Source organism: Oratosquilla oratoria, chromosome 25 (assembly GCF_046742065.1).
Source record: "Oratosquilla oratoria isolate Oo_2021 chromosome 25, ASM4674206v1, whole genome shotgun sequence".
In the NCBI taxonomy this organism is placed as follows: Eukaryota; Metazoa; Arthropoda; class Malacostraca; order Stomatopoda; family Squillidae; genus Oratosquilla; species Oratosquilla oratoria.
The window spans coordinates 19,521,411-19,545,842 of NC_134801.1; the positions used below are offsets into that span (position 1 = coordinate 19,521,411).

At 46.6% G+C, this 24,432-nt stretch overlaps 3 protein-coding genes across 3 annotated transcripts in view; all 3 read right to left on the minus strand.

Annotated features, from left to right (window-relative positions):
• Positions 1-5,697: 5,697 nt before the first annotated feature.
• On the minus strand, positions 5,698-6,051 carry LOC143039038 (uncharacterized). The gene has a single exon (XM_076208889.1). It carries the CDS (start codon positions 6,049-6,051, stop codon positions 5,698-5,700), a length of 354 nt encoding a protein of 117 aa, XP_076065004.1.
• Positions 6,052-6,111: 60 nt separating this feature from the next.
• Positions 6,112-7,398, minus strand: LOC143039039 (uncharacterized). The gene has a single exon (XM_076208890.1). The coding sequence runs from the start codon at positions 7,396-7,398 to the stop codon at positions 6,112-6,114; it is 1,287 nt and encodes a 428-aa protein (XP_076065005.1).
• A 9,407-nt stretch (positions 7,399-16,805) lies between these two features.
• The window catches only part of LOC143039040 (uncharacterized), a 34,151-nt gene continuing 26,524 nt past the window's right edge, over positions 16,806-24,432 (minus strand). The window contains exons 6-11 of the mRNA XM_076208891.1: positions 19,967-20,137; positions 19,611-19,718; positions 18,863-18,912; positions 18,174-18,320; positions 17,760-17,878; positions 16,806-16,936 (exon numbers count right to left, since the gene is read on the minus strand). Of these exons, the coding sequence (XP_076065006.1) occupies positions 16,806-16,936; positions 17,760-17,878; positions 18,174-18,320; positions 18,863-18,912; positions 19,611-19,718; positions 19,967-20,137 (726 nt within the window). The remainder of the gene's footprint in view (positions 16,937-17,759; positions 17,879-18,173; positions 18,321-18,862; positions 18,913-19,610; positions 19,719-19,966; positions 20,138-24,432) is intronic.

Below are 24,432 nucleotides of genomic sequence, written 5' to 3' on the forward strand. Positions count from 1 at the left end.
ACAAAGGTTATCGAAATTAAAACTATCAACACTAGAGCAGAGAAGAGAAAGGTGATCTACTGACTATAGAATCATGAAAGGAATGGAAATCCTTGATAGGAATGATTTACTGAAAAATGACAATGGAAAAACAAGAGGTCATGAAAAGAAACTCAAAAAGGATAACTGTAGAAGAGATCAGGGAAAAAGAAATAGCTTCCCACACAGAGTGCTGGACATATGGAATAACTTAGATAAAGAAATAGTGTGTGCAAATACTATTCAAGATTTTAAGAAAAAACTTGATGCTGAAAGATACAAGGACGGGTCACCACAAGCATAGCTCCCCTCCCGCGTAATGCAACTAGGTAAGTACCTATCAATTCTGTCACCCATTTCTCGCTTAGCTCTTTGAGGATGAAGGGTCATCCCTGTTCCCTTCTCACTGTTCGAGTCAGAAGAAACTCAGAAAGACATTACATTTACAGCAGGGCCAGCCACTTCATTTACACAGCAACCCTCCCTCCGTGTCCCCATGTGCAAAAGTAGAAAAGTGGAAAATCTCCTTCGGCATCAATTTATATTCCATTTACACAACCATTCTCTGCTCACCTATCTCTTACCCTCTCCCTCTCATGCTCAATAGACCTTTACCTTTTACCTTCACCCCATCTATCCATCTCATTCTTAATCTTGCCCTCAATATCACTCCATCCACATTCCTTTTGGTAATCTTTCCTTGTTCATTCTTTTCGTGGGTCCAAACCACCCCAGTATTCTTTCGTCTACCTTATCTGCCAGCTCCCTTTCCACCCCACTTTCCTCTTTACCTAATTTCTCACTCTATCTATCCTCATAACATCCACCATACTTCCCAGACAACTCATCTCTGACATGCTTGAGTTTCTTCTTTCTGCATCCCTTAAAATCCAAGGGTGATTGTGGTTGTGACACTATATGTGTCATAACCACAATCACCCTTTCATACCATCTACAGAATCATGAAAGGCACAGAGATACTCAATAGAGAGGACTTACTAAACTGGGACAAGAGAAACACAAGAGGACATGGAAAGAAAATAAAAAATTTTAGCTACAGAAGAGAACTGAAGAAAAACAGTTTTCCACTTGGAACAAACTGGATAATGAAATAGTATGCACAAAAACATTCATGAGTTTAAAAGCAAACTAGACACTGCGAGATACAAAGGCGGGACACCACGAGCATAGCTCCTCTTCCCGCAAAATACAACTAGGTAAATACAATCATCTCTGCATCCATCCCTAGGTATATATTTCTCATTACACTTCTTATTCCCCTAAGACTTTTGCTTGCTTCCTTCACTCTACACCTTACCTCCCCCCACTCCTTAATTTCCTGCTAAATGGGACCTTAAATATTCCAACTTCCTTTAACCACTCTTCTTTAAGACTCATCAGCTCGCACTTGTAGATCTCATCACGTTGCCTGTGCCCACATTCACTTTAAGATTCTTCCTATCACATACCTTCCCAACCTCTGTCACTAACTGCCACAGACCCTCCTCTGACCCAACTACAAGTGCTCTGTCATCAACAACAGCAGATTCGCCTTCCTCTTAACTTTCTTTTGTAGTACCCCACTTAAAAGATTGTATGGAAAAAATGGACACCCTCCCCTGGATATTCACCACACCTCAACATCACAAAAATATCTCCACATTGTGAAAAGCACTCCTATTAAACAAATATCCCACACTAGTGCAACCCCAACTACTTTTCAAGAATTCAACAAATATCCATATACAGATTGACCTCACATTAACGGATGTTAATTAGCTGTGGTTGCGGTGTTTTTGGTGCTGTTGTTTAGTGCTGTGCAATCACTATGCCACCCAAAAACCACTCCAAATCAATGGATTATTCACATCAACGGACACCATTACCCCCCTTTTAGTCCGTTAATGAGGGGTCAATCTGTAGTACCTGTCCATTTAGCAAAAGAATGACAGAACTCCCACATGGGAGGGATATAGAAAAGGTGTGCAAAACATAGCCTCCTTAGAGGTAACTTTGCTGACCTGTCCCCATCAAGGTCACCCAAAAATGTCATGAATGATAACCAAACAGCAACAATAAAAAGGGAGCATTGGTCTTTTCAAATCCGAAGTCCAATTGCACTCCCACCCTGCCCCGAAACACTAGTGAGTGGAGCAAAAAGCCTATCCTCTTCATAGCAGGTAATAATTGACACCTTTGGCATTATTAACAGACCTAAGCTTAACAATCAGTGACTGCAATCCTGACCCCATTAAGAGATACTGTATTCACAAGGCTATCCCTCCCTACCAGCCACCAACTTTTCCATAGCAAGACGAAGTTGATCCTAAAACCTGTCTTAGACTACCTATTGTATTGTCATGACAAATAATACCTCATGAAAATATGTCATGGATTTGAAGACATACAGAACCTACTCTGACATGTGGCCTCAAGGAAAAACTAAGAACAGAACTAGAATAAAGAGCTCGATATGACTATCAAAGCCTTAATCCTGGCAGACACTCCATATTCAGTCCAAACAACACCACATCAAACATATTACCCCAGCATGGAAGCAGTCCACGTTTGACCACCATGGTACCCCATAGAAAAATATTAACAGAATAAAAATTATAAAAGGTATGGCAAGTTAAGAAAATAAAAGATAAGAGTGATACCCCAGCACTAATAGTGACCTTTAATCAAACTACAACTTTCAACCTACCTAACTGTAGGCTACCTAAGATACAAACGGAGAGGTATAACTACCCACAGTACCTGTTTCAACTGCAAGTGCTTAGAGCCTCGTTTACATGGGGCAAGCTGAGAGGCAAGTCAAGCATGCAAATCGCCCAAACTATAGAAAAGTGAGCAAGCACATGTTAGCACAGGCCATTTGCCAAGTCAGAGACAAATGAGCTGTGTGAACATGTGCTTGCTCGTTCTTCTCCAGTATCGGGTGACTTGCATGCTTGATTTGCCTCTCAGTTTGTCCTGTATAATTGAGATTTTAGACCCAGGAAATTATATCACAGCCTAGAAGACATAGGTGTTAATTACTCAGCCCCCACACATGATACCCCATGTTCAAACTCAGCAAATGTACAAACTGCATCATCCCTAGTATATGTTTGAAAAAGAAGTCCTCTGTTCCAGACACTTGAAGGTACCAGCTTTGTAGTAGCCTGAAGAAAAGTACAATCCAGTACAAACTGAAATTCATGCTACCCCAATACCAACTACACACACCAATACTATATCCTATACAAGCCTCTTAGACCTCCCAGTGCCCCCATCAGACCCAACTGGAATGGATGAGTACCTATCAAGTTCAGACTCACCCATATTCACATCCTCCTCCCAAAAATAATAACTATGCACACAGAAAGATATCCCACTGCAGCGACCAGCAAGTCCTTCACCAGCTCCACAATGGTTGCTCCAAAACAACCAGCATATCCACACCAGACGAAACAGTAATGCACTCCACCATAGAGTAGAACTGCTGAGGACTCGTCCCAAACCGAGAAAACATGTATCCAGCAGTACTTGAGTACATCTATGTCGGGAACGTAGGGGACGTGGGCCAGGCTGAAGGCAAACTCTGGAAAAGTTTTGTTAGTTTATAGTTGGGCGCCTATGAATCAGATAAGCTCGCTTCTGGCAACGAATAGAGCGTGGGGGGGGGGGGTGGAAGGAGACGGGACAGTCCTAGGCGAAGTCTCGGTGCTAGAGATGGCTTCCGCAGTCCCGAGGCCGTCTGTCACGGCGGGGGAAGATGGCGGGAGATTCCTTCCTTGATTCACGAGGCCGTCTGTACTTGGTGAAGGTTAGGTTAGGTTTTATTTTTATTGCGGGCTATGGTGGAGCCCGCCGCTGGTCTGGGTGGCTATTTTAGCGCTGCCCAGGCAGGGGCGCCGTTTTTCTATCGGGGTGGCGGAGTTACTCGCACCACCCTCAGCAGCGTACCCAGGTGTCCTTGCGCTGTTCGGAGGAATTCCGCTGCTGTTGTTTCTTCGTTGATATCCGGTTGGGCCTCCCAGGGCTGCGGGACGGTCTGTCTCAAGCTGATGGTGGCAGGACAGTGAAGTAGGTAGTGGGCGAGTGGGTGGCCGCAGTGGGTGCACTCTTGGGTGACGAAATCCTCCTGTAGCTCCTCTCTGATGCAATAACCCAGCCGGAGACGATGCAGCGCGACTTCTTCCGCTCTTGTCAGATTCCTGGGGTTGTCGAGGCTCTGGTAACCGGTGGCCCGGGCATACCAGGCGGCCTGGTACTTGGTGGCCTCGAGCTCCCGGTGACGCAGATGTGCATGGTGGGCGGCGGAGCGTCGTACCAGCGCCTTGATCTGTCCTAGGGACATTGGGACGTGATGGCTGACAGCTGGGAGGGCTGAAGCTGCTCGTGCCGCCGCATCTGCATCCTCGTTCCCCCGTATTCCCACATGGCTGGGGATCCAGTTGAGTCTCACCCATTACCCCGCGGTTGCCAGGTTTTGGATGAGGCTCAGTGCAATCGTGATGAGGGCGATATCTTGGGTGGGTCGTGTCTGCTGTAGAGCGGCCCTGGAGTCGGTGTGAATGATCACAGTTTCCTCGTGGCGGTCGGTGGCGTGCCGGAGAGCGTGCTGGATGGCAACCATTTCCGTTTGGAAGGTGGAGCAGTGGTCAGATGTCCTCCAGGAGAATGCCTGCCCTTCGGTGACCACCGCTGCCCCGGTTGTGCCTCTGCTACGGTCAACGGATCCATCCGTGAAGTATACCGCGCTGCCAGGGTCCCAGGCCTGTGCCATGGTCGCAAGGGCGAGCTGGCGTAGCACTTCTGTGGAACACAGAGCCTTTGCTGCAGGGAGAGACGTATAAGTTACTTCAGCAAGCGGTTGTTCCCACGGGGGTGGTTCTTGGTATGTCTCGATGAGGTGGTGGGGCGTTCGTAGGAACTGGGTAGAGTCCATAAATTGGTTGGCCGCGTCGGCGACTCTGTAGATCCAGGTGTCGGTGAAGAGGGTCCTGTCGTGAGGTAGGATTTTTCTGAGCCTGGAGTGCACTGCCGTCTCGCTGCCCTGAAGGAGGATCTTGGCCACCCTGCAGGCCACGATCTGCTGGGTCCTGATGGTGAGGGGGACTAGACGAGTCTCGCTCTGTAGTACACAGGCGCTGGTCCACCTTGGCGCCCCCAACATGGTTCTCATGGCCTGGTTCTGGATGACTTCGACCCTCTCTCGCAGTCCGCCGCCGAGCGCGACTAGTACAGGCGCACTGTAATCGACTAGGGATCGGATGGCCTGCACGTAGTAGAGTCGCAAGACGGCGTAGGACGTCCCTGCCTCCGGTCTTGTCATGGCCCTCATCACTGTGGTCCTCGCTTGCGTCTTTTCCCTCAAGTAGGTTACCTGACGGGCAAAGGTCAGCCTGTGATCCAGCCAAATCCCGAGGTACTGGTAGGACTGTGTCCAGTTCAGCCTCACGTCCTGAACGTGTAGATACTGGGTGGGTACGGGTGCGCTGAACATCATGGCCTCGGATTTTTCGGCTGAGACCTTTAGTCCCAGCTCCTCGCTTTTCTTGCTCAGGAGGTTGAGGGCCTCCTTTGTTTTGGCGATTAGATTGCCGTGACCGGTGACGACGAGGACTAGATCATCGGCGTAGCTGAGAAGCACTGTTCCAGCCGTGAGCGGCAGGCTGACCAGCTGCTCCATCAGGAGGTTGAAGAGAACGGGGCTGAGGATCCCTGTGGAGTCCCGTTCTCATAGGTCCTGTAAGATGACGTGTGGCCCTGGAATTTGACCCTGGCGCGTCGCCCCTGTAGGTAGTTCTCGATCCATGCTAGTAGCCGTCCTTGGATGCCCTTGTTGACTAGAGCTGCTAGGATCGCGAGGGGGCACGCCAGCTCGAAGGCTCTCTCCAGGTCGAGGAACACGGCGACGGCGGTCCGATTATTCACGTGGTTTAGGAGAGCCATGATGCTATCAGAGGTGCCAACACCTCGGCTGAATCCAAACCCGTGCGGGTGTTGGGGTCCTAGTCGCCACTGGAGCCGGGTGAGGACCATCCTTTCCGCTGTCTTGGCCACGCAGCTGAGGAGGGAGATGGGGCGCAACTTGGAGGGGTCTTAAGGCTTGGGAATCGGTTGGATGTCCGCCGATTTCCAAGCCGACGGCAGGTATCCGATCATCCACGAGTGGTTGATTAGGCCTAGAATTCCTTGCTCCCCAGCTGGACCTGCGTGCGCAACCATGGTGTAGGTGACCCCGTCGGCGCCGGTGGCCGTGTCTCGCCCTGTTCGCCTGGCCCTGATGAGCTCCCTATGGGTGAAAGGGCAGTCCGCTGGTTCCGGTCTTGCCTTGCCGTCCCTGATGAGGCGCTTCCTCTCCAGTCGTAGGCGTTGCAGCGTTTGGATCACTTGCGCAGGAAGTTGACTGCTGGCACATCTGGCTGCGAAGTTGTCTGCCAGCCTTTCCGCCTCCTGCTGTGGTCGTGGATGGGTAGGAGGACGGGATCGCGATCCTCCGGTGGCCGTCCTCAGCTTGGACCAGAGGTCCGCCAGCCTGGTGTGCCGGGAGAAGCTGGCGCACCATTCCAGCCACTTGTCCTCCTTTGCCCGTCGTGACACCTGACATGCATGGGCTACCACCTCACGAAGTCTCTCCAAGTCGTCTCTGGTGGGTCTCCTTCTGTAACGCCGCCGATGTATGTTGACCCGGTGGTTCTGCTCCCGCACCTTTTCTGTGTAGAACCACCAGTTCTTGTGGTGGCGCCTTCCCGGGTTTTTCTTTGGCATGGATGCCTCCGCAGCTACCTCGATGGCCGCCGTGAGGTTCTCGCGCTGCTCGATGCTGTCCGGAGGGGAGTATCCCGCCCACCATGCATCCAACGAGGACTGGAAGGCTCCCCAGTTTGTTCGTTGGATGTTCCAGCGTGGAGTGGGAATTGGGGGTGTCATCTGTGGGCATTGGATTGAGAAGAGGACGCCGTAGTGGTCGCTGGTGAGGGTGGGGTGGACACTCCAGCATGCTTCCGTGGCCAGTCCACGGGAGAGGAAGGTGAGATCTAGCCTCCCGCCTCGTGTGTGCGTGGGCTCTCCGGTGTTAAGCAGCTTGATGTTCGGGTTTTCCTCCAATAAGGTGGCCAGGTGGCGCCCCGCAGAGTTGGTTGGAGACTGCGACTGGAATGAAGGATGGTGGGCGTTGAAGTCGCCGGCCGCCAGAATGTTTTCGGCACTGGCCAGCGAAAGCAATTCTCCCGCATCCAGCTGATTTCCCGGGCTCCTGTAGATATTGTAGATGGTGAGAGGACAGTTGGGGAGGTCGAGCCGTACCGCCAGCCTTTCCACCCCTTCTCCGCAGGGCACCGGGTCGGTGATCTGCTGTTGCGGGATATTGTTCCCTACCAGCGTCATGCATCCCCGTTCGCTCCCTGCGGCGTGCGGCAGCGCGATGGTATGAAAGCCCGCCACTTTCAGCTCTCTTGTGGCCGGATACAGTGTCTCCCGGAGTCTTGAATAATGGCCTGTTGGACATCGTGCCGTTTGTTCCCGAGCCCCTGCACGTTCCACTGGAGAATATTTAGGGAGTTAACTGTGTTGCTTGGCCCATCATGAATGTGACTGTTCGCTGTGTGACGGGTGTCGGGGAATGGGTTGGTAGTAGGTACGGGTCGGTCTTCCATCAGGGCGCCCATAGTCTCCGTCAGGAGTAAGGTATGCAGGCCAGCGTTGTCGGTGGGGGCTGTATCTGGATTCTGCAAGAGCCGCCTGATGACCCCGACGAGGAAGTCGACGAGCCTGCGCAGGAGGTCCTGCTGGTTCCCGGATGGTAGTGCTGGCTTGGGGCACGGAGTTTTCCCAGTCGTTTGACGTGATGCAGGTTGCAGAGCCACGGTTGATGATACGGTGGGGGCCTGTTGGGAGAGAGTATTGGTTGCCGCCTTTGGCTTCCTGGGCCGCCTCTTTCTCTGTGGCTTGGGCGTCTGCTTAGCAACCCCTTGTGGTTGTCCTGGAGGCTGTTGTGGTGTCGGAGGGCTCGTCGCCTGGGCAGGGGTAGCTGGTGGGGTGCTGTCCGGCGTTTGCCATGCAGGTCGGGTGGGTGGCGGTGCGGGGACGAAGCGATAGCCGCGGGGTGGGTGCTGCTGGTGCGCTTCTTTCCTTGGTGGGAGGCGCTTGATGCGTTCGGGGCATCGTAGGTTCCACGCGTGATGTCCCTTGCCACAGTTCGGGCATCTTGCGGTGGTGGTCTCCTTGGCTTTATGGCGCTGAATGCAGTCTTCAGATGGGTGGTGCAAGCTGCAGACGCCACACCTGCTGTTGTGGGGGCAGCGCATCTGTAGGTGTCCGAAGCGCTGACATCTAAAGCACCGCACCAGTTCCTTGGTGAATGGGCGTAGGGGATACCTACCCCAGGCCCCTAGGTCGAGTTTTGCCGGTACTGCACCCTGAAGGACCACCAGCAGCTGATCATGTAGCCGTCTTGTCGGACCCAGCCTGTAGACGCTCAGCGGTAACCACACGGGGGTGGGCCCTGACTGCCTCCAGTGGGAGGTCTAATGGATACCTCTGAACCACGGCCTTGGTGTGCTTCTCGGTGGGGTCAAGGCGAACTAGCCTGCAGCCGGGACCGGGTCCCGTCCGGGCTTCCATCTTCACTGTCCTTGAGGGTAAGTATTCGCCCTTTAGGTTGGCGCTGAGCGTGATCCTCAGCTCCGGGTTGTCCTTCTCCAGTGTCACCACTGCCTGGTAAGGGCTTGGGAAGGCTTCAGGGTTCCGGAGCATGAATTTGGGGAGAGGCGCGGTCGTTCCTTCCTCCGTGTTTTTGCGTGGGTTTTTCTTCCGTCCCGCAACCTGCCATCTCTTCTCTTCCTGGGCCTGAAGGTGGCTTTGGATGTCGTCTCTGTCCTCCATCATCTTCTCCGGGTTGTCATGCTTTGGTGGGTGGGAGCTCTCGCCCCCATTGTCAGTCCGCCTTGCCTTGACAGCGGCTGACAGTTCCGCCGTGCAGTCTTCGTCGCCGTCCGAGTCGTCGAAAATGCTTCGTTTACGGAAGGCTACAGACATGGCGTTTCATGACAGTTTGACGAATGCTTGCCGAGGGACTTGCTGTACTTGGTAAACTCCCGGTGACCCCTTATATTCACCGGGAACAGGTTATGACCTTCTTATTAACTGTCCCTTGGGAGACGCTCAGTACAGCGGGGGGCTGCAGGTGTCCGACTCGGAAAAGCGGGTCGGACCTCAAGGGCCCGCCGACCCGATGCGGCCGGGACATGATCTCAGGGTATCCGGTGACTGCCAGGTGTTCGGTCCCTGGGGACCTTTCGGCCGGCGAATACAACTCCCTGACAATCTACACGAAACAACTAGAAACATGCACCCCTCCTACCACCTAATGGTTTATACCCTCACCCCTCGCAATATCACACATACTGCGAGAATGTCCAATTTACACAACCCTCTGCAACAAGCATCCGTTTAATCATCTACACCTTCAAACATCATTGACAATACACCAAATCCTTGGCAACAAAACACAAATACTTCTACCATCTATCCACATCTTCCTTGAAAAATAAAATAAATAAAATAAAAAAGGAGTAACCATACTATAACCATCCTCGTCATCGGATAAAGACAAAGTGTAAATCGCGCACGATGACAGCGCGAGATTGTTCACAATTATAGAAGCGCTGGTCAGCTACAGTCCATAACAACAAAGCAAAATTTCCTTAAAAATAATATTCAAAAGTCTCGACCAATGGAGAATCTCCTTTGAATCTTCCAGACCCTTATTGATTATGCTTCACCTAGAACTCTTCGACTTGCGTCTCGGCACAGATATCTTCCGCAGTGTCCCAATGAAGAGTTTATATGCAGAAAACGAATACCCCTCTTTTGGCAACACTAGAAAATATCTTCTGCATCAAAGGTCAAGGGTTTTTTGCCCAGGTGTCTTGTATCTGTTTTGAATTTCGTTTCGAACTTTACCTTTTCTTCTACCAGGGGTGTCATCAGGAATTTTCGTAGGTAGGTGCAAAATTAAAAATATTATATATGTATGGTTAATGGTATAAGGTTATATCAAGATACTTCGAAATTGACCACATAGACACATATCTACATGAGTTACATTTTGACTTTCATCAATTAAACAGTGATATTCTATAACTTAAAAATCTAACAAAAGTATACACAACGACCAGGAAAGTTTCAAACACATCCTGGATTTCATGTATTCTACCTGAGAAGAGGGTAGCAGGGTCTCGAGGCTAGAGTCAGAAGTAGAGCTGTTGAAGTAAAACCAACTCTTGTTTCACAAACTCCTTGTTGTACCCCTTGAGTTCAACTCTCAATGAGAGAGTTTATGCAGTGTGAGGCACTGACTGAAGGAAAAGTGAGGAGTATATGCCAGAAGGACCGTAGCTGTGACCAAAGTCATCACCTTTCACTCTTTGCGCCAGGATTGTTGGAACAGGTAATAATTACTGATAGGTATCGATGGGAAATGTGGGATTTTAGATCCACGACTAAGACATTGCGAGGCCCAACCACTTCTGATTACGTCACCAGTGATAAGATTAGAGGCATTTTAATTGTAATTTTTTCCCTTTAACTATCTAACAGCTTTACTTTTACCATATCAAGCAAAATTCCTTCGAAGGTGGCGTGTGACTATATTGGATGTAGAAGACTCTAGTCACAATCTACATGGTCGGCAGTGCAGGTCTAATGGCCGTTCTGTACTTTTGGATCTTTTCCATTTTACGGCATGCAGAATGTTTTCACCAAATTTTCACCAGTAATACAGATTTTAGTGCTAAATACGAACATAACATTTATTTTGTGGAGAAATGAAAGGAAGTTGAAAAAAATGGAAATTTAATGCGCACTAGTTTGCAAAGCGCAATTACGCGCTAGGTGACTCCCTGACGAAGTTGGACGTTACGCGGCAGTATGTGAAGAGACCGTGGAGAGGACGGGTGTTGAATATAACTTGCAGTGGTTGTTTTCAAATACCTAACCTTACTAAATTTAAACTAACCAAACAAAATCAAACCTAACCCAACCAACCAGCGGAGTGCACACTCAAGAAATTGAGAGTTCTTGGTATGCCTTAAAACAGAAAATAAATAAAATGCGGTACTCACCGTCAGATGCTAGACTCATATCTCTGTGAATATACGTGGCGGAAACGAAATAGAAATGAGGGTTTGTGTAGAAAAAAATATTTGACATATCCCAGTCCCAATGAATGGCCAATGAATATTGTCATTTGTGCATTGCGCCGCGTAAACTAGTGCGCATTAAATTTCCATTTTTTCAACTTTCATTTCTCCACAGAGCAAATGCTATATTCGTATTCAGCACTAAAATCTGTATTACTGGCGAAAATTTGGTGAAAAGATTATGCATGCCGTAAATTGGAAAATACCTGTATTTTTTATCATTATTTATTTTTATTTATTTATTATTTTCTTAACGGTCCTATATAGGATCTCTCCTCACGGCACCCAGACCATTCCACACCGACAATTCAGATACAAGGAAACAAAATAAAATTAAAAAAGATTATTAAGATAGCATACTAAAGATAATAATACCTTTATAGATATACGAATACTAATTTACATTTGTAGTTTAACTTGGTAACTTGTAGTTCGCACGTTCTCTTGCGCAAGGGCAATTCAGCACAAGGATCAGATTTATGAGAATATTCATTATTATTTGTTAATAGATTTATTAGGATGGCATACTAAAGATAAAAGTATATTTATAGGAATATGAATACTAATTTACTTTTGTAGTTAAATTTGGTAATTTCGCAAGTACTCCAACTTATTTGATCAATTTCCATGTTCATTAACGTCTTTATTGCTTTACAAGTTCTTTGATATTTTGCTCGGAATGGAAACATCCTCGTGTCCATCTCTGATTCTTAACGAAATGCCACCGTTGACACCCAAAAATATGTACTATAGTGCCACCTCTGACACCCTAAAATGTGTAGTGCCACAATGACACAGCTGCCGCAAAAATATGAAATTAATGAATGGATGGGCGAGATGTTTATAACGCCTTTATAAAATAGTGGTTGATCAAGCACACCACTTTTGAGGATGACATTTCATCAACTATATAATAGTTATTGGGAAATCCTACGTTAAGTCGGAATATTTTGATTAGTAACGCTGCCACCATCCCAGGTCTCCCAAAAACATATATAATTTGATAGATGTTCTTGATCAGTCATTCCATTCTCCCACTTTAAGGCAGTTTTGATGTTACATTAGCGGTATCCAGATTGGGTAATTAAAGAATATCTCAAGTTTCAATCAGTTTATTATTAAATAGTAATAAAAATAGATAAAAAAAGATATATGCCATATATTCAATACTACAGTAGACAGTTGATTTAAACTATTAGACTTGAAATAGAACCCGTCTTGGATGATTATCTTTGAAACAAAGGTGTACTAGGTAACGTTATATAATTCAACGCCTAATGGCTTCGTTAGGAGGCATGAATTTTTACGATCTAACCTTCTGGCCACTTGAAAATGATAACTTCACCTACTATCAAACCTAACCTAAAAAGAAATTCTATATCTTTGGGAAAGAGCTCTCTCGGCCACAACCCCACTTTACAAATTTCACATCATTTACCATGCAGCGATGCTACTGTGGTGAAGAAAAAAGAGGTTTTGGTGAGTTCGTCTCCTTTATTGTAAGGTACGAGTGAACTGATTTTACATGCGGCGAGAGCCGATATATATATATATACCCGTGATGCGTAATTACATAATTGCACTGGATTAGGTTAGGTTGGGTCAAGCAGGTCGCACTGTCAGAGAAGCGTCAGGTCGTGAGCGACATCACGCGCGTTCCATGCCACGTGATCATCGTGGTGTGTACAATATTCCCCTCTCAAAATTGCCTTGGCTTCAGAGGGCGTCCTGCACGTGAGAATTTGGTGGGCGGAGTGTCGAGGTGTGCCGGTTTTAGGCGGTCGATGGAGACCCATTCTGGCCTGCCGGAGATGGAGATGCGGAAGGTCTTGTCCTTACGTTCAAGGACAAGATGGGGGCCAGTGTAGGGACGGGTGAGTGGTGGGGTGTGAGCGTCCGTCCTCAGGAAAACGTGCGTCGAGGTGTGGAGGTGTTTTGGGAGGCATTCTTTCATCTCCCGGTGATGTGTCAGCACACAAGGGGCGAATTTGCCGACAGTGCGTTGCAGCTGCTGCAGGCTCTCGGGAGAATCCTGTGGAGGGAAGAATTCTGCGGGCACGACGAGGGTTTGGCCGAGGACCATCTCTGCTGGAGACACGTTGAGGTCGTCCTTGATGGCTGTCCGAAGGCCAAGGAGTATCCATGGTAGTTGGGGTAGCCAGGAGCCGTTGTTGCAGCGTGCCATAAGAGATGCTTTGAGTGAGCGGTGGGTTCGCTCGACCATGCCGTTGGCTGCAGGGTTGTAGGAGGTAGTGTGGTGGACTGTAGTACCCAGGAGTTCAGCGAGGGAGTGCCACAGCCGCGACGTGAAGCAAGTTCCTCGGTCGGAGGTGACGTGTTCCGGGAGGCCAAATCTGGCGATCCATCCACTGAGAAAGGCTGTAGTGCAGGATGAGGCGGTACTATCCTTCATGGGGATGGCCTCCAACCAGCGGGTCGATCTATCAATGGCGATGAAGAAGTAACGATGGCCTTCCGACGGGGGGAGTGGGCCGATGACGTCGACATGAATATGTGCGAAGCGTCTTCGGGGTTGATGGAATGATCCGATGCCTAATTCAATGTGGCAATGAATTTTGCTTTGCTGGCAGGCAATGCAGGATCTGGCCCACTCCTATGCGTCCTTGGAGGTGCCGTGCCAAATGAATTTCTGCTTCAGGAGCTTCTCAGTGACGCGCCCTGAAGAGTGAGACAGGCCGTGTATTAAATAGAACACTTGACATCGGAAGGTGGCTGGGATGAAGGGTCGTGGACGGCTGGTACTGATGTCGCAGATGATGGTGTGGTTGTCGTGGAAAGGAACATCTTGCCACTTAAGGGATGTGATGGATGTTCTATAGGCAAGTGTTTCAGGATCCTCCCGTTGCTCTCTGACGATAGCTGCGTAGTTTAGGCCGAGTTGAACTGCGTCGATGGCTATTCGGGAGAGGGCGTCAGCGATGGGGTTCTTTGTACCAGAGACGTGCCTGATGGTGCAATTGAACTCGGCGATGGCGGAGAGGTGGCGGCGCTGCCAGGCAGACCAAGCGTCCTGTTGTTTCGTGATGGCGTGCACCAGAGGTTGATGGTCGGTGTTGATGATAAATGAGGAGCCTTCGAGGAAATGGCGAAAGTGGCGGACGGATGGCGAGGAGCTCTCTGTCGAAGGTGCTGTAGTTGAGCTCGGCCTTGGAGAATTTCCTGCTGAAGAAACCGAGGGGTGTAGGTCTGCCACGGAGGATTTGTTCGAGCACACCCCCTATGGCGACATTGCTGGCGTCCGTTGACAGTTGTAGCTGGGTACCTGGCGCAGGGAAGGAAAGAGTGATGGCACGGGCAAGGGCTTTTTTGGCGTTGACGAAGGCAGCTTGCATGGCGGGGTTCCACAGGAGGTCCTTCGGTTTTCCGTGAAGGGCGTTATAGAGTGGGTGCAGCGTTTGCGCGATGTTAGGGAGGAAACGGTGGTAGAAGTTGACCATCCCAATAAATTCCTGCAGGGCTTTGGTGGCAATAGGTTTGGGAAATTTGTCGACTGCGGCGGCTTTATCTTGCAGGGAACGAACGCCGTCAGGAGAGATGAGATGTCCCAAAAATGGGACAGACTTTTTCCCGAAGCTGCATTTGTCAAAGCTGACAACGAGCCCGTTGTCCTGGAGACGCTCGAGGATGGTCCGCAGGTGTTGGAGATGCTGGTCAGGCGAGTTGGAGAAGACCAGAATATCGTCGACATAGCAGACGCAGAAGTCGAGGTCGCCGAGGATGCCGTCCATTAGGCGCTGGAAGGTCGCAGCTGAGTTTCGCAAGCCGAAGCAGGAGTAATTAAAGGTGTACGTCCCGAAAGGGGTGGTGATGGTAGTCTTCGGGATGTCTGTATGTACCGGAACCTGGTAGTAGCTCTTCAGGAGGTCAAGTGTCAAAAAGATCTAGGCGCCGTTGAGGTATGTGGTGACGTCGGCGATATTTGGGAGTGGGTAGTGCTCAGGTTCCGTCATCATGTTCAGCCGCCGGTAGTCTCCACAGGGGCGCCAGGAACCATCGTTCTTCTTGACGAGGTGGAGAGGGAAGGACCAAGGGCTGGAGGCCTTTTGGCAGAGGCCTAGTCTCTCCATCACTTGGAAGGTTTTCTTGGCGACGGCGAGTTTCTCGGGCGGTAGGCGGCGGTATTTGGCAAATACCGGGGGCCCAGACGTCTTGATAAGCGATCTCGCTTATAAAATTTTGAATATAATATTCAATTGAAATTTCTGGCCTTACATTAATATCCTTTTCTCTGTATTATCCTCTTCTAATTTGAGAAACTACAAACTTCTAAAAGGTTGGGTGGTTATGACCCAATGATACTTCAGTGACAACCTTCTAATGAATAGTTGGTCTATGTTAGGTGTCCTCTAACACGATCAAAATCACTCCTTAATTAATTTTTAAGAACAGCTTCTCTTCTACGACAGTGGAAGGGCCGACCAACCCATGTAGACTATCTTGGATTATTCTCAGGATATTAGATGCACCAGCTCGTTCACGAATATTTGAAACCATCTGCTTCATTGCTGATATTACCGGCTGCGGCACATGAGTATGCGTCATTATATCTTCCCTAATTGTTTATGAACATTCGACCTTTGCATTTTTCATTAATATAATGCCAAGACTCTTTTCTATTTCGAAGTTTACCATCTAAACGATAGCAGAATCAATTTGATGAAATGTGCTCGCGTCCTCTCCGATAACATCCGGTTTTTAGGGCTCTCTTTTTTTTTAGTTTGATCTTAGTTGGAAGATAGCGTTGATGAAAGAGTATTGGGATGGTTTGGACACATGGAAAGAATGAGTGTTGAAAGATTAGTAAAAGAAGGGTGGAAGTCAGAGGTAAACTCTTTTTGCTAAGCTTTCTTCACGCATTCTTTCCATGTGTCCAAACCATCCCAAAAATCTGTCATCAGCACTATCTGCCATCTCACCTTCTTATTTCTCATTCTGCCCATCCTTGTAGTCCCCACCGTATTTCTGAGACACGTCATCTCAAACACATTTATATTTCTCTTTTTTGCCTCCCTTAAATTTCAATTATCTGCCTCATACATTGTCGTAAACACGATCACCTCGTCATATTATATTCTCTTTTCATCCATAACACTTTTCAATCCCCCAAGACATCTACCTACTTTTTTCACTCTACAGTCTACCTCCACTCCCACTACTCCATTTCCTGCCACATGTGACCCCAAATATTTAAAAATATCTCCTCCAGCCTCTCTCAAATTGCTTCCAATTTGTTGCCATCCTCTCCTCTTATACATCTCTTCACCTTACTTTTAACCCACATTTACTCTCAACTTCCTGCTATCACATACCTTTCCCAATTCTAACAGACTCCGACGGATTTCGATAGACTTCAACCGGTAACTATGTCGGACTGGTTGACCTCAGCAAGTTTTTCAATTCCTCAATTCCATATAATATAGCAGAAGTTACTCATCTACCTCGGTGTCACGCTGAGGCTTTTGAGTAAATAAAAATAAAAATATTTATTCTCTCAATTCATATTTAGAAAACCGAAAATGTAACATTCTAGTGATGGAATAGGATTCGATTATTGAAAATATTTTTCCGGCTTTACTTGAACGATACCACGTGGAATTCAAGTTGTGTTGATCGCTTATACTCTGAAGCTCCAGGACTTGGGTGTTTGTAGCCTCTGAGCTCTCTCCATGGGATGGCCAAACTTGATCGAGGTTCCACACTACCTTGCAGTTTGCAAGAGGATTCATTACTTTTTTATTCTATTTTCTCTCTTTGTTAATCTCCCTCTCTCTCTCTCTCTCTCTCTCTCTCTCTCTCTCTCTCTCTCTCTCTCTCTCTCTCTCTCTCTCTCTCTCTCTCTCTCTCTCTCTCTCTCTCTGCCTCCCCCCTTTCCCACCTCTGTTTCTCTTTCTCATACACAATGATCCTTTCGATTCAGAGGCTTCTCGAAGCCTCTAGGGATAGTGTGACAAACAGACAACTAACTTATTATTATGGTGTGGATTTTATTAACAAAAATAAATAAATAAATAGATAAAAAGATAAAAAAAAAAAAAAAAATCTCCGTGCAAGAATATTACGCGGTGGCTCTTGACCAAATTGGAAACCTTTTCAATCTTATAACTTAATTTCAATTCAGTTAACAGAAAGAAAAAAATTACGATTCATAGAATAGATTTTTTAATTTTCATTTTGATGTTTAGTAGATGAGGATTTAGATATTATATATTTTTTGTCTTTCCGTCACTTTTCTTTTGACGACGGTAAAGAGATTCTGGCGTTCCTACCAATATGTTTGGGTACAATATGAAGTGAAAGTTTTATTATCTATATAAGATTAGTTTCTTTTTTATTTGCCTGCAAGTGATCAGAAGTGTCTCCGTCCGACGTCTGTGGTGGACCTTGATCTAAGGCGATCTAAGGCTGTGTCAGGGTTACCAAGGAGGTTTCTGAGGTCGTTGAAGTGTCTCTCCGCACGCCCTGCATAAATAGGCCTCGCTTGCGCACGTGCAAGACGAGACTTGAGCGCGTCTGGCGAATACTAACCAGCCACGTGATAGCCTACCCAGCCTCGGGTCAAGCCATGCCACGGTGTGCGCGTGGTTCTCCAGACAAAGTATACAGCTAGGCTAATTTGTCGGACTGATTGCATGGCACATCCCAACCTTTGGAAGATTGACTATTTTGTTACGAATACACAAGCACCTTCTATGAGATCTTATAAATACCTCCTTGACCCTGTTTTTCCACCCGCAAATTTCGTTTTCTTAATCAGAATCGATGATGATAGCCGATAAGGTGAATATTTCTTGACTAGTTCGTATAATTTCTTTAAAACACAAAATTTTGTTTCATGTATAGCTCGCTAGTCATTGTATCCCATATTAAAAGACAAAAAACATCCCAACAAAAGTGAAAAATATTATATTTGCAAATTTTTTAAGACCAATACTGCTTTACGGTTCAAAAACTTGGACGTTGACGACAGGAACATCTTCACAAATACAAGCAGCTGAAATTAAGGCCCTTAGATTGATCTTGGGAATGACCAAACATGATAGAATCAGAAAGGAAGAAATTAGAGAGAGATTGAATGTAACATCTGTGCTAAAAATCATTGAAAAGAACATATTAAGATGGTTCAAAAAGATGGACGATATAAGATTAACAAGGAAATTCTTGGATTAGGTTTGATATGATTAGTTACCACATCATGTTAGATGGTTAACATCGGTAAGAGAAGGATGAAATAAAACTTTAAATTTCTTTGGACTTAATACCGGAATTCCCGTCCGCCATGACATAATCTATATACAATCAATATTTTATTACTTTGTACAATTTATACAAAAATATTACATTTAGATGCTTTTTACCTTACAAGGGCCATATAATTCACAATATACACTTTGATTATAATGGACACACACAATGGGTTGACCAAGATTAGTAATTTTATTCTACAAAAATGCTATGTGCGTTAAGGGGAAACTACAGTAGTGGCGTGTTGCCACAGATTCCTCCCGATAGGAGGCCTGTAGGACGCCCTAAGAAAAGATGAACACAAAGAGTAGACGAGGCTGTTGAAGAGAGAGGGAGAATTTCACAAGAAATCAACAGAGATGAAGGCTTCTGGGACCAAGACCTACGGAGAAGATTCGTAGAGGTCGGGCACTGATATACTTTGTCTACCTTGCGTCTGGTGAGAAAGATGAGAAATAAAATATAACTTGCTGGAAAACTTTCATTGTCATTGCCATAAAGTGAACATTTCTTGGATTGTTTGTTCAACTTGTTTTTCCAATAGATTTTTATTTTACGTATAACTGGCTAGAAAGCTTTCAAGCTTTTATTGTCATGCAAGATAATTGTGAAGGTAAGAAATACACTAAAGTTTTGGACTAAAATTTTTATTTTTTCATTCATAACTGAGTCTCTTACAGCTAAAATTTCTCACTAAGTCAGATTTTCCTTGATTGAATTCGACATGATACTACAGACTGCAGAAAACATCGTTCCTAATTGACAATTAGTACAACAGTCTCTTCACTTCAACTTCCAGAAAATGTCTTCGCTTGTGTTAATGAATAATTAGCCCGAAATCCTCAGACTCTGTTGAATTTCAGTATATCATTATTTAATTTTTCTTCATGCTAATGTATGGATTTCGTTCATATTGTTAATCCAGTGTCTGATATATATCTTACAATTAAAAAAAAAAATCCGCCAAGTCGAAGTGAACACACTGTAGTGGAGACCATGTTCTAATGCTAACATCGCATCTGGTTTTCGTCACATGTTATACCAAGAAGTACATAACGATATGTTGTGGTCCTGTTTGTATCAGAGAGAAAGGCGCATTGAAGATCTTGGCGAGCGAAGGCTACGGTAGGCTACATCGAGGCGTTGGCTGACAATTTCTGTGCCCAGGCAAAGCACTCCGAAACCCCAACCGAAGAGTAGCGCCAGAAAGGGGCCTTGGAGATGGGCAAGGTTCAGTACTACCTATTTTCCGGGGGCATCATTGGCGGAGGGTAGTAGAAAAGAAAAGTTTAGAAGGAAATATCATTATGAGACAATTAAAATCAAAGTAATATGACTGTATATATATATATATATATATATATATATATATATATATATATATATATATATATATATATATGTGTGTGTATTCTCAATTATGAGTTCTACTTCCTTATCCTAATAACTTATTCTTGTCTGTTGAGTCACTTTGGCCTTAGACTACTCACCAAACCGCTGTTTTCAGAGCTTGCAGGCGTCTGCTGATGGCCATCCTTCGCTTTAGCTTCAAGAGCTTCATTGCGATAGATGACTTGAAGTTCCTTCGTCCACTGTCGGATCAGACCCGCCTGCACGCAGCGCCACATGACTGCATCGAATGTCCGACGGTACGGTGCGCCCTGTGGTACGCAAGGACGTTAGTATCTCTGCCAGAAGATGATCTGTGACACATTGGCAAAATGCCACCAAATATCAACACCACTGCATATCACATATATGTAACACCATAGTTAGTACTACTAGTATCGCACCCTCAACGAAAAACAGTACCCATTTCAGGGAGAAAGTGCGTTATTAGTAGAAATCACCCACCAGGTCGATAGCTTGAATATGTAACAGTTATTCATAAAGGTTGACAGATAGATGTTAAAAAAGAAAGATGAAAAAATATAGTCTAATTCAGACTGGAATACTACACAGGGATGATAATATTAGAATTGGAATGACTACAATCAGTAGGTTGCATATTCGATCTGTCCAGCAGATGTCATGCGCATGTAGGGGCTGTCGGCTACGGGAAGAAGAAAAGAAGGTTAGTGAGTTCTTTTCCTGTATTTGGTTGAGTCAAAACTGTTTATACATGTGGGCCGAAGACGTATTTATATGTACCACGTGGGCATGCCCCTATGGTACATAACTATCCCTAATTGCATCGGTCACGCTGACCAATAATTGCGCATCAGGTCGCGGCGTTCCCTTTCTGGTGTGTTCCACGTGGTCAGTACAATACTAGCCCTAAGATGCACGCCATATAGTTTATATAATCACTTAAAGTTGCCTTGGATTCACTGGGCGTGTCTGCACACGAGAATTGGATATATGGAGAGTTGCAGGCGTCGATGGAGACCCATTTTGATTTGCCGGAGATAGAGAGGCAGAAAGTCTTGTCCTTCCGTTCGAGGGCGAGTTTGGGGTCAGTGTAGAGTCGCGTGAACGGTGGAGTGTGTGCTTCGGTCCTTAGGAAGACGTGCGTCGAGGTGTGGGCCTTTGGGAGGTATTCATTGACCTCCCGGTGATGTGCCGGCACGCATGGGGCGAATTTACCGACGGTTCATCGCAGCTACTGCAGGCTCTCGGGAGACTCCTGTGGGGGGAGGAATTCTGCGGGCACTACGAGGGGTTGGCCGAGGACCATCTCCGCTGGAGACAAGTTAAGGTCACCCTCGGTGGCTGTCCAGAGGCCAAGGAGTATCTGGGGTAATACGGGAAGCCAGGGGTCGTTGTTGCAACGTGCCATAAGAGATGCCATGAGGGAGCGGTGGGTTCGTTCGACCATGTCGTTGGCTGCAGAGTTGCACGAGGTAGTGTGGTGTGTTGTGGTATCCAGGAGTTCATCGAGGGACTGCCACAGCCGTGACGGGAAGGGTGCTCCTCGGTCGGAGGTGACATGCTCCTGTAAGCCGAATCTGGTGATCCATCCACTGAGGAGGAATGTGTCGCAGGACGAGGCGGCGGCTTCCTTCGTGGGGATGGCCTTCAACCAGCGGGTCGATCTGTCGACAGCGATGAAGAGGTAGCGGTGGCCTTTTGATGGAGGGAGCGGGCCGACGACGTCGACATGGATATGTGCGAAACGTCGTGGGGTTGATGAAATGATCCAATGCCTGACTTAGTATGGCGATTCTAGTTTGGCCCACTCCTTTGCGTCCTTGGAGATGCTGTGCCAAATGAATTTCTTCTTCAGAAGCTTCGCAGTGACGTGTCCTCAAGGGTGTGACACGGGGTATACCAAGTTGAGCACCTGGCATCGGAAGACAGATGGGATGAGGGGTCGTGGGCGGCAGGTGCTGATGTCGCAGAGGATAGTGTGCTTGTCGTGGAAAGGGACGTCCTGCCACTTAAGAGATGTGATGGGTTTCCTATTGGTGAGTATCTCAGGATCTTCCCGTTGTTCTCTGTTGATGGCTTTGTAATCATGGCCGAGTTGGACTGCGTCGATGGATATTTGGGAAAGGGTGTCGGCGACAGGGTTCTTTGTACTGCGGTGGCCCTGTTTGGCGGACCATACGTCCTTCAGCTTCGTGAAGGCGTGCACCAGAGGTTGATGATCGGTGTTGTTGATGATAAAGGAGGAGCCTTCGAGGAAGTGGCTGACGGCATGGTGGATGGCGAAGAGCTCTCTGTCGAAGGCAGTGTAGTTGAGCTTGGCATTGGAGAGTTTCCTGTTGAAGAAACCGAGGGGTGTAGGTGTGCCGTGGATGATTTGTTCAAACGCAGCCCCTATGGCAACATTGTTGGCGTTCTTATGATAGTTGAAGCTGGGTACCTGGTACGGGGAAGAAGATGGTGGCAATGACAGTAATTTTTTGCGTTGACGAAGGAAGCTCGAATGCCGGTGTTCCACTATAGGTCTTTCAGTTTTCAGTGGAGGTCGCTATAGAGTGGGTGCAGCGTTTAAGCGATGTTGGTGGTAGAAGTTGACCATCCCGATAAATTCATGCAGGGCTTTGTGATGGGTCTGGAAAACTTGTCGATTGCAGTTATTTTAATCTGAAATGGACAAACTCAGTCAGGAGAAATCAAGTGTCCCAGAAATGGGACATCTTTTTTTCCAAAGGTGCATTTATCGAAACGGACGACGAGCCCGTTGTCCTGGAGATGCTGGTCAGGCGACTCAGAAAACACTAGGATGCAGTCAACGTAGCTGGTGCAAAAGTTGAGGTAGCCGAGGATGCTTTCAGTTGGCGCCGATGAAAGAATATTGGGATGGTTTGGGCACATGTAAGGAATGGGTAAGGAAACATTAGCAAAAGACTAACTGGCATCTATCGGCATGATGATGATATGGTTTCGTCACAAACTCCGCCCTATCGGAAGGCTAGGACGGTTCCCCTTACAGAGGACTTTGTATCGTGGAATTTAATAAGCCATGCCATTAGTTCAACTTCGCCGGTGGCAGGATTTGAACCACCATCCCCTCGATCTTCGTCGCAAGTAACGAAACCCTAACCGGCTCAGCCAGTGAGCTTCATGTATATATGAATATATATATATATATATATATATATGCATATATATATTCATATATACATATGCATATATCATATATATATATGCACATTTATATATATATATATATATATATATATGTATGTGTGTGTGTGTGTGTGTGTGTGTGTGTGTGTGTGTGTGTGTGTGTGTGTGTGTGTGTGTGTGCGTGTGTGTGTGTGTGTGTGTGTGTGTGTGTGTGTGTATGTGTATGTGTGTGTGTCATTTCAGGGCTATTGCAATGAATTGCAGACTGACAAAACATTGTAAGGCCAATGGATGGGCATTTGTCGACAACTGGGATCGCTTTTACGGTAAGAATCATCTATATATAAGGGGACGGGGTGCACTTATCGCCTAGAGGATTTTGGCGCCTTGCTGAATCCCTTGAGCAAGAAGTAGGCATCCTGCAGGTTTTTTCGGGTAGATTACGTGGGAGTCGGGGGTTAAGTATCGGAATATAGTTTAGGCAATATAAACAGCTCATAGAGGGACTGTGAAAAGAAACACAAATTCAGGTGGAGGGAAGATAAACTAAGTTTACTATACAAACAGCAGAAGCATAATAAATAAAACTTATTTACTGTGAGGCAAATCATGCGTAGAGAGATTTGATATTGTAGCTATGAGTATTACTGAATCCTGGATCAATATGGGTGATAGACATTTCCTTCAGGAAATCGAGATAGAATGATATAAGTGTTTTCACAAGGATAGGGTTGGCAGGAATTGGGGAGGAGTAGCATTTTTGTTAAAAATACAATAAACTGTATTATCAACAATCCGATTAAGGAATAGGATAGTACGAAATATGTTTGGATGGAAATTAAAGGCAAGAATAAGAAAACTACTATTGGTGGCCAATATAGACTTCCTAACCTCAGCATTGAGCAGACTGATCCCCTGATTCATGAAATTCGCAGGGCGTCCCAGTACAAAAGCTTTGTGATCATGGGAGATTTTAATTGTAGAAAAATTGACTGGAAAATGTTAGCAGATTAGGAAGTGAATTTTTTCTTAGATGTGGTGCAGGATAATTTCCTAAAAAACACACCACCTAATAACCTAGGTTTTTACGACTGAATTTGTTTAGCAAATTTACGATGAGATTTGTCTATCTCACGCTCATTGAAATTTAAAGTGCGTGGTGTGAGTTTCCTGGGTTTGCCACAGCGCTGACGTGGGGTAGGTAGTGACACCCCCTACCATCCTTGAAACGTAACAACCAGCGTTGCACTGAACGCATTGCAACTCCTGTAATCTCAGAGATTTCCTTCACAGAATGCCCTGCCTTAAAGGGGGCCACTATAGCAGCAATCTTGTCACGTTCGATTTCACGTCCACTACCCATAACCGGCAACACAGACGCTAAACCACTGAGAATTTACGTGTGTGTGTGTGTGTGTATGCATGTGTTTGTGTGTGC

Coding starts and splice junctions, on each gene's coding strand:
- LOC143039038 (XM_076208889.1), bottom strand. CDS start 6,051: ATGGTCCTCACCCGGCTCCAGTGGCGACTAGGACCCCAACACCCGCAC.
- LOC143039039 (XM_076208890.1), bottom strand. CDS start 7,398: ATGACGCTGGTAGGGAACAATATCCCGCAACAGCAGATCACCGACCCG.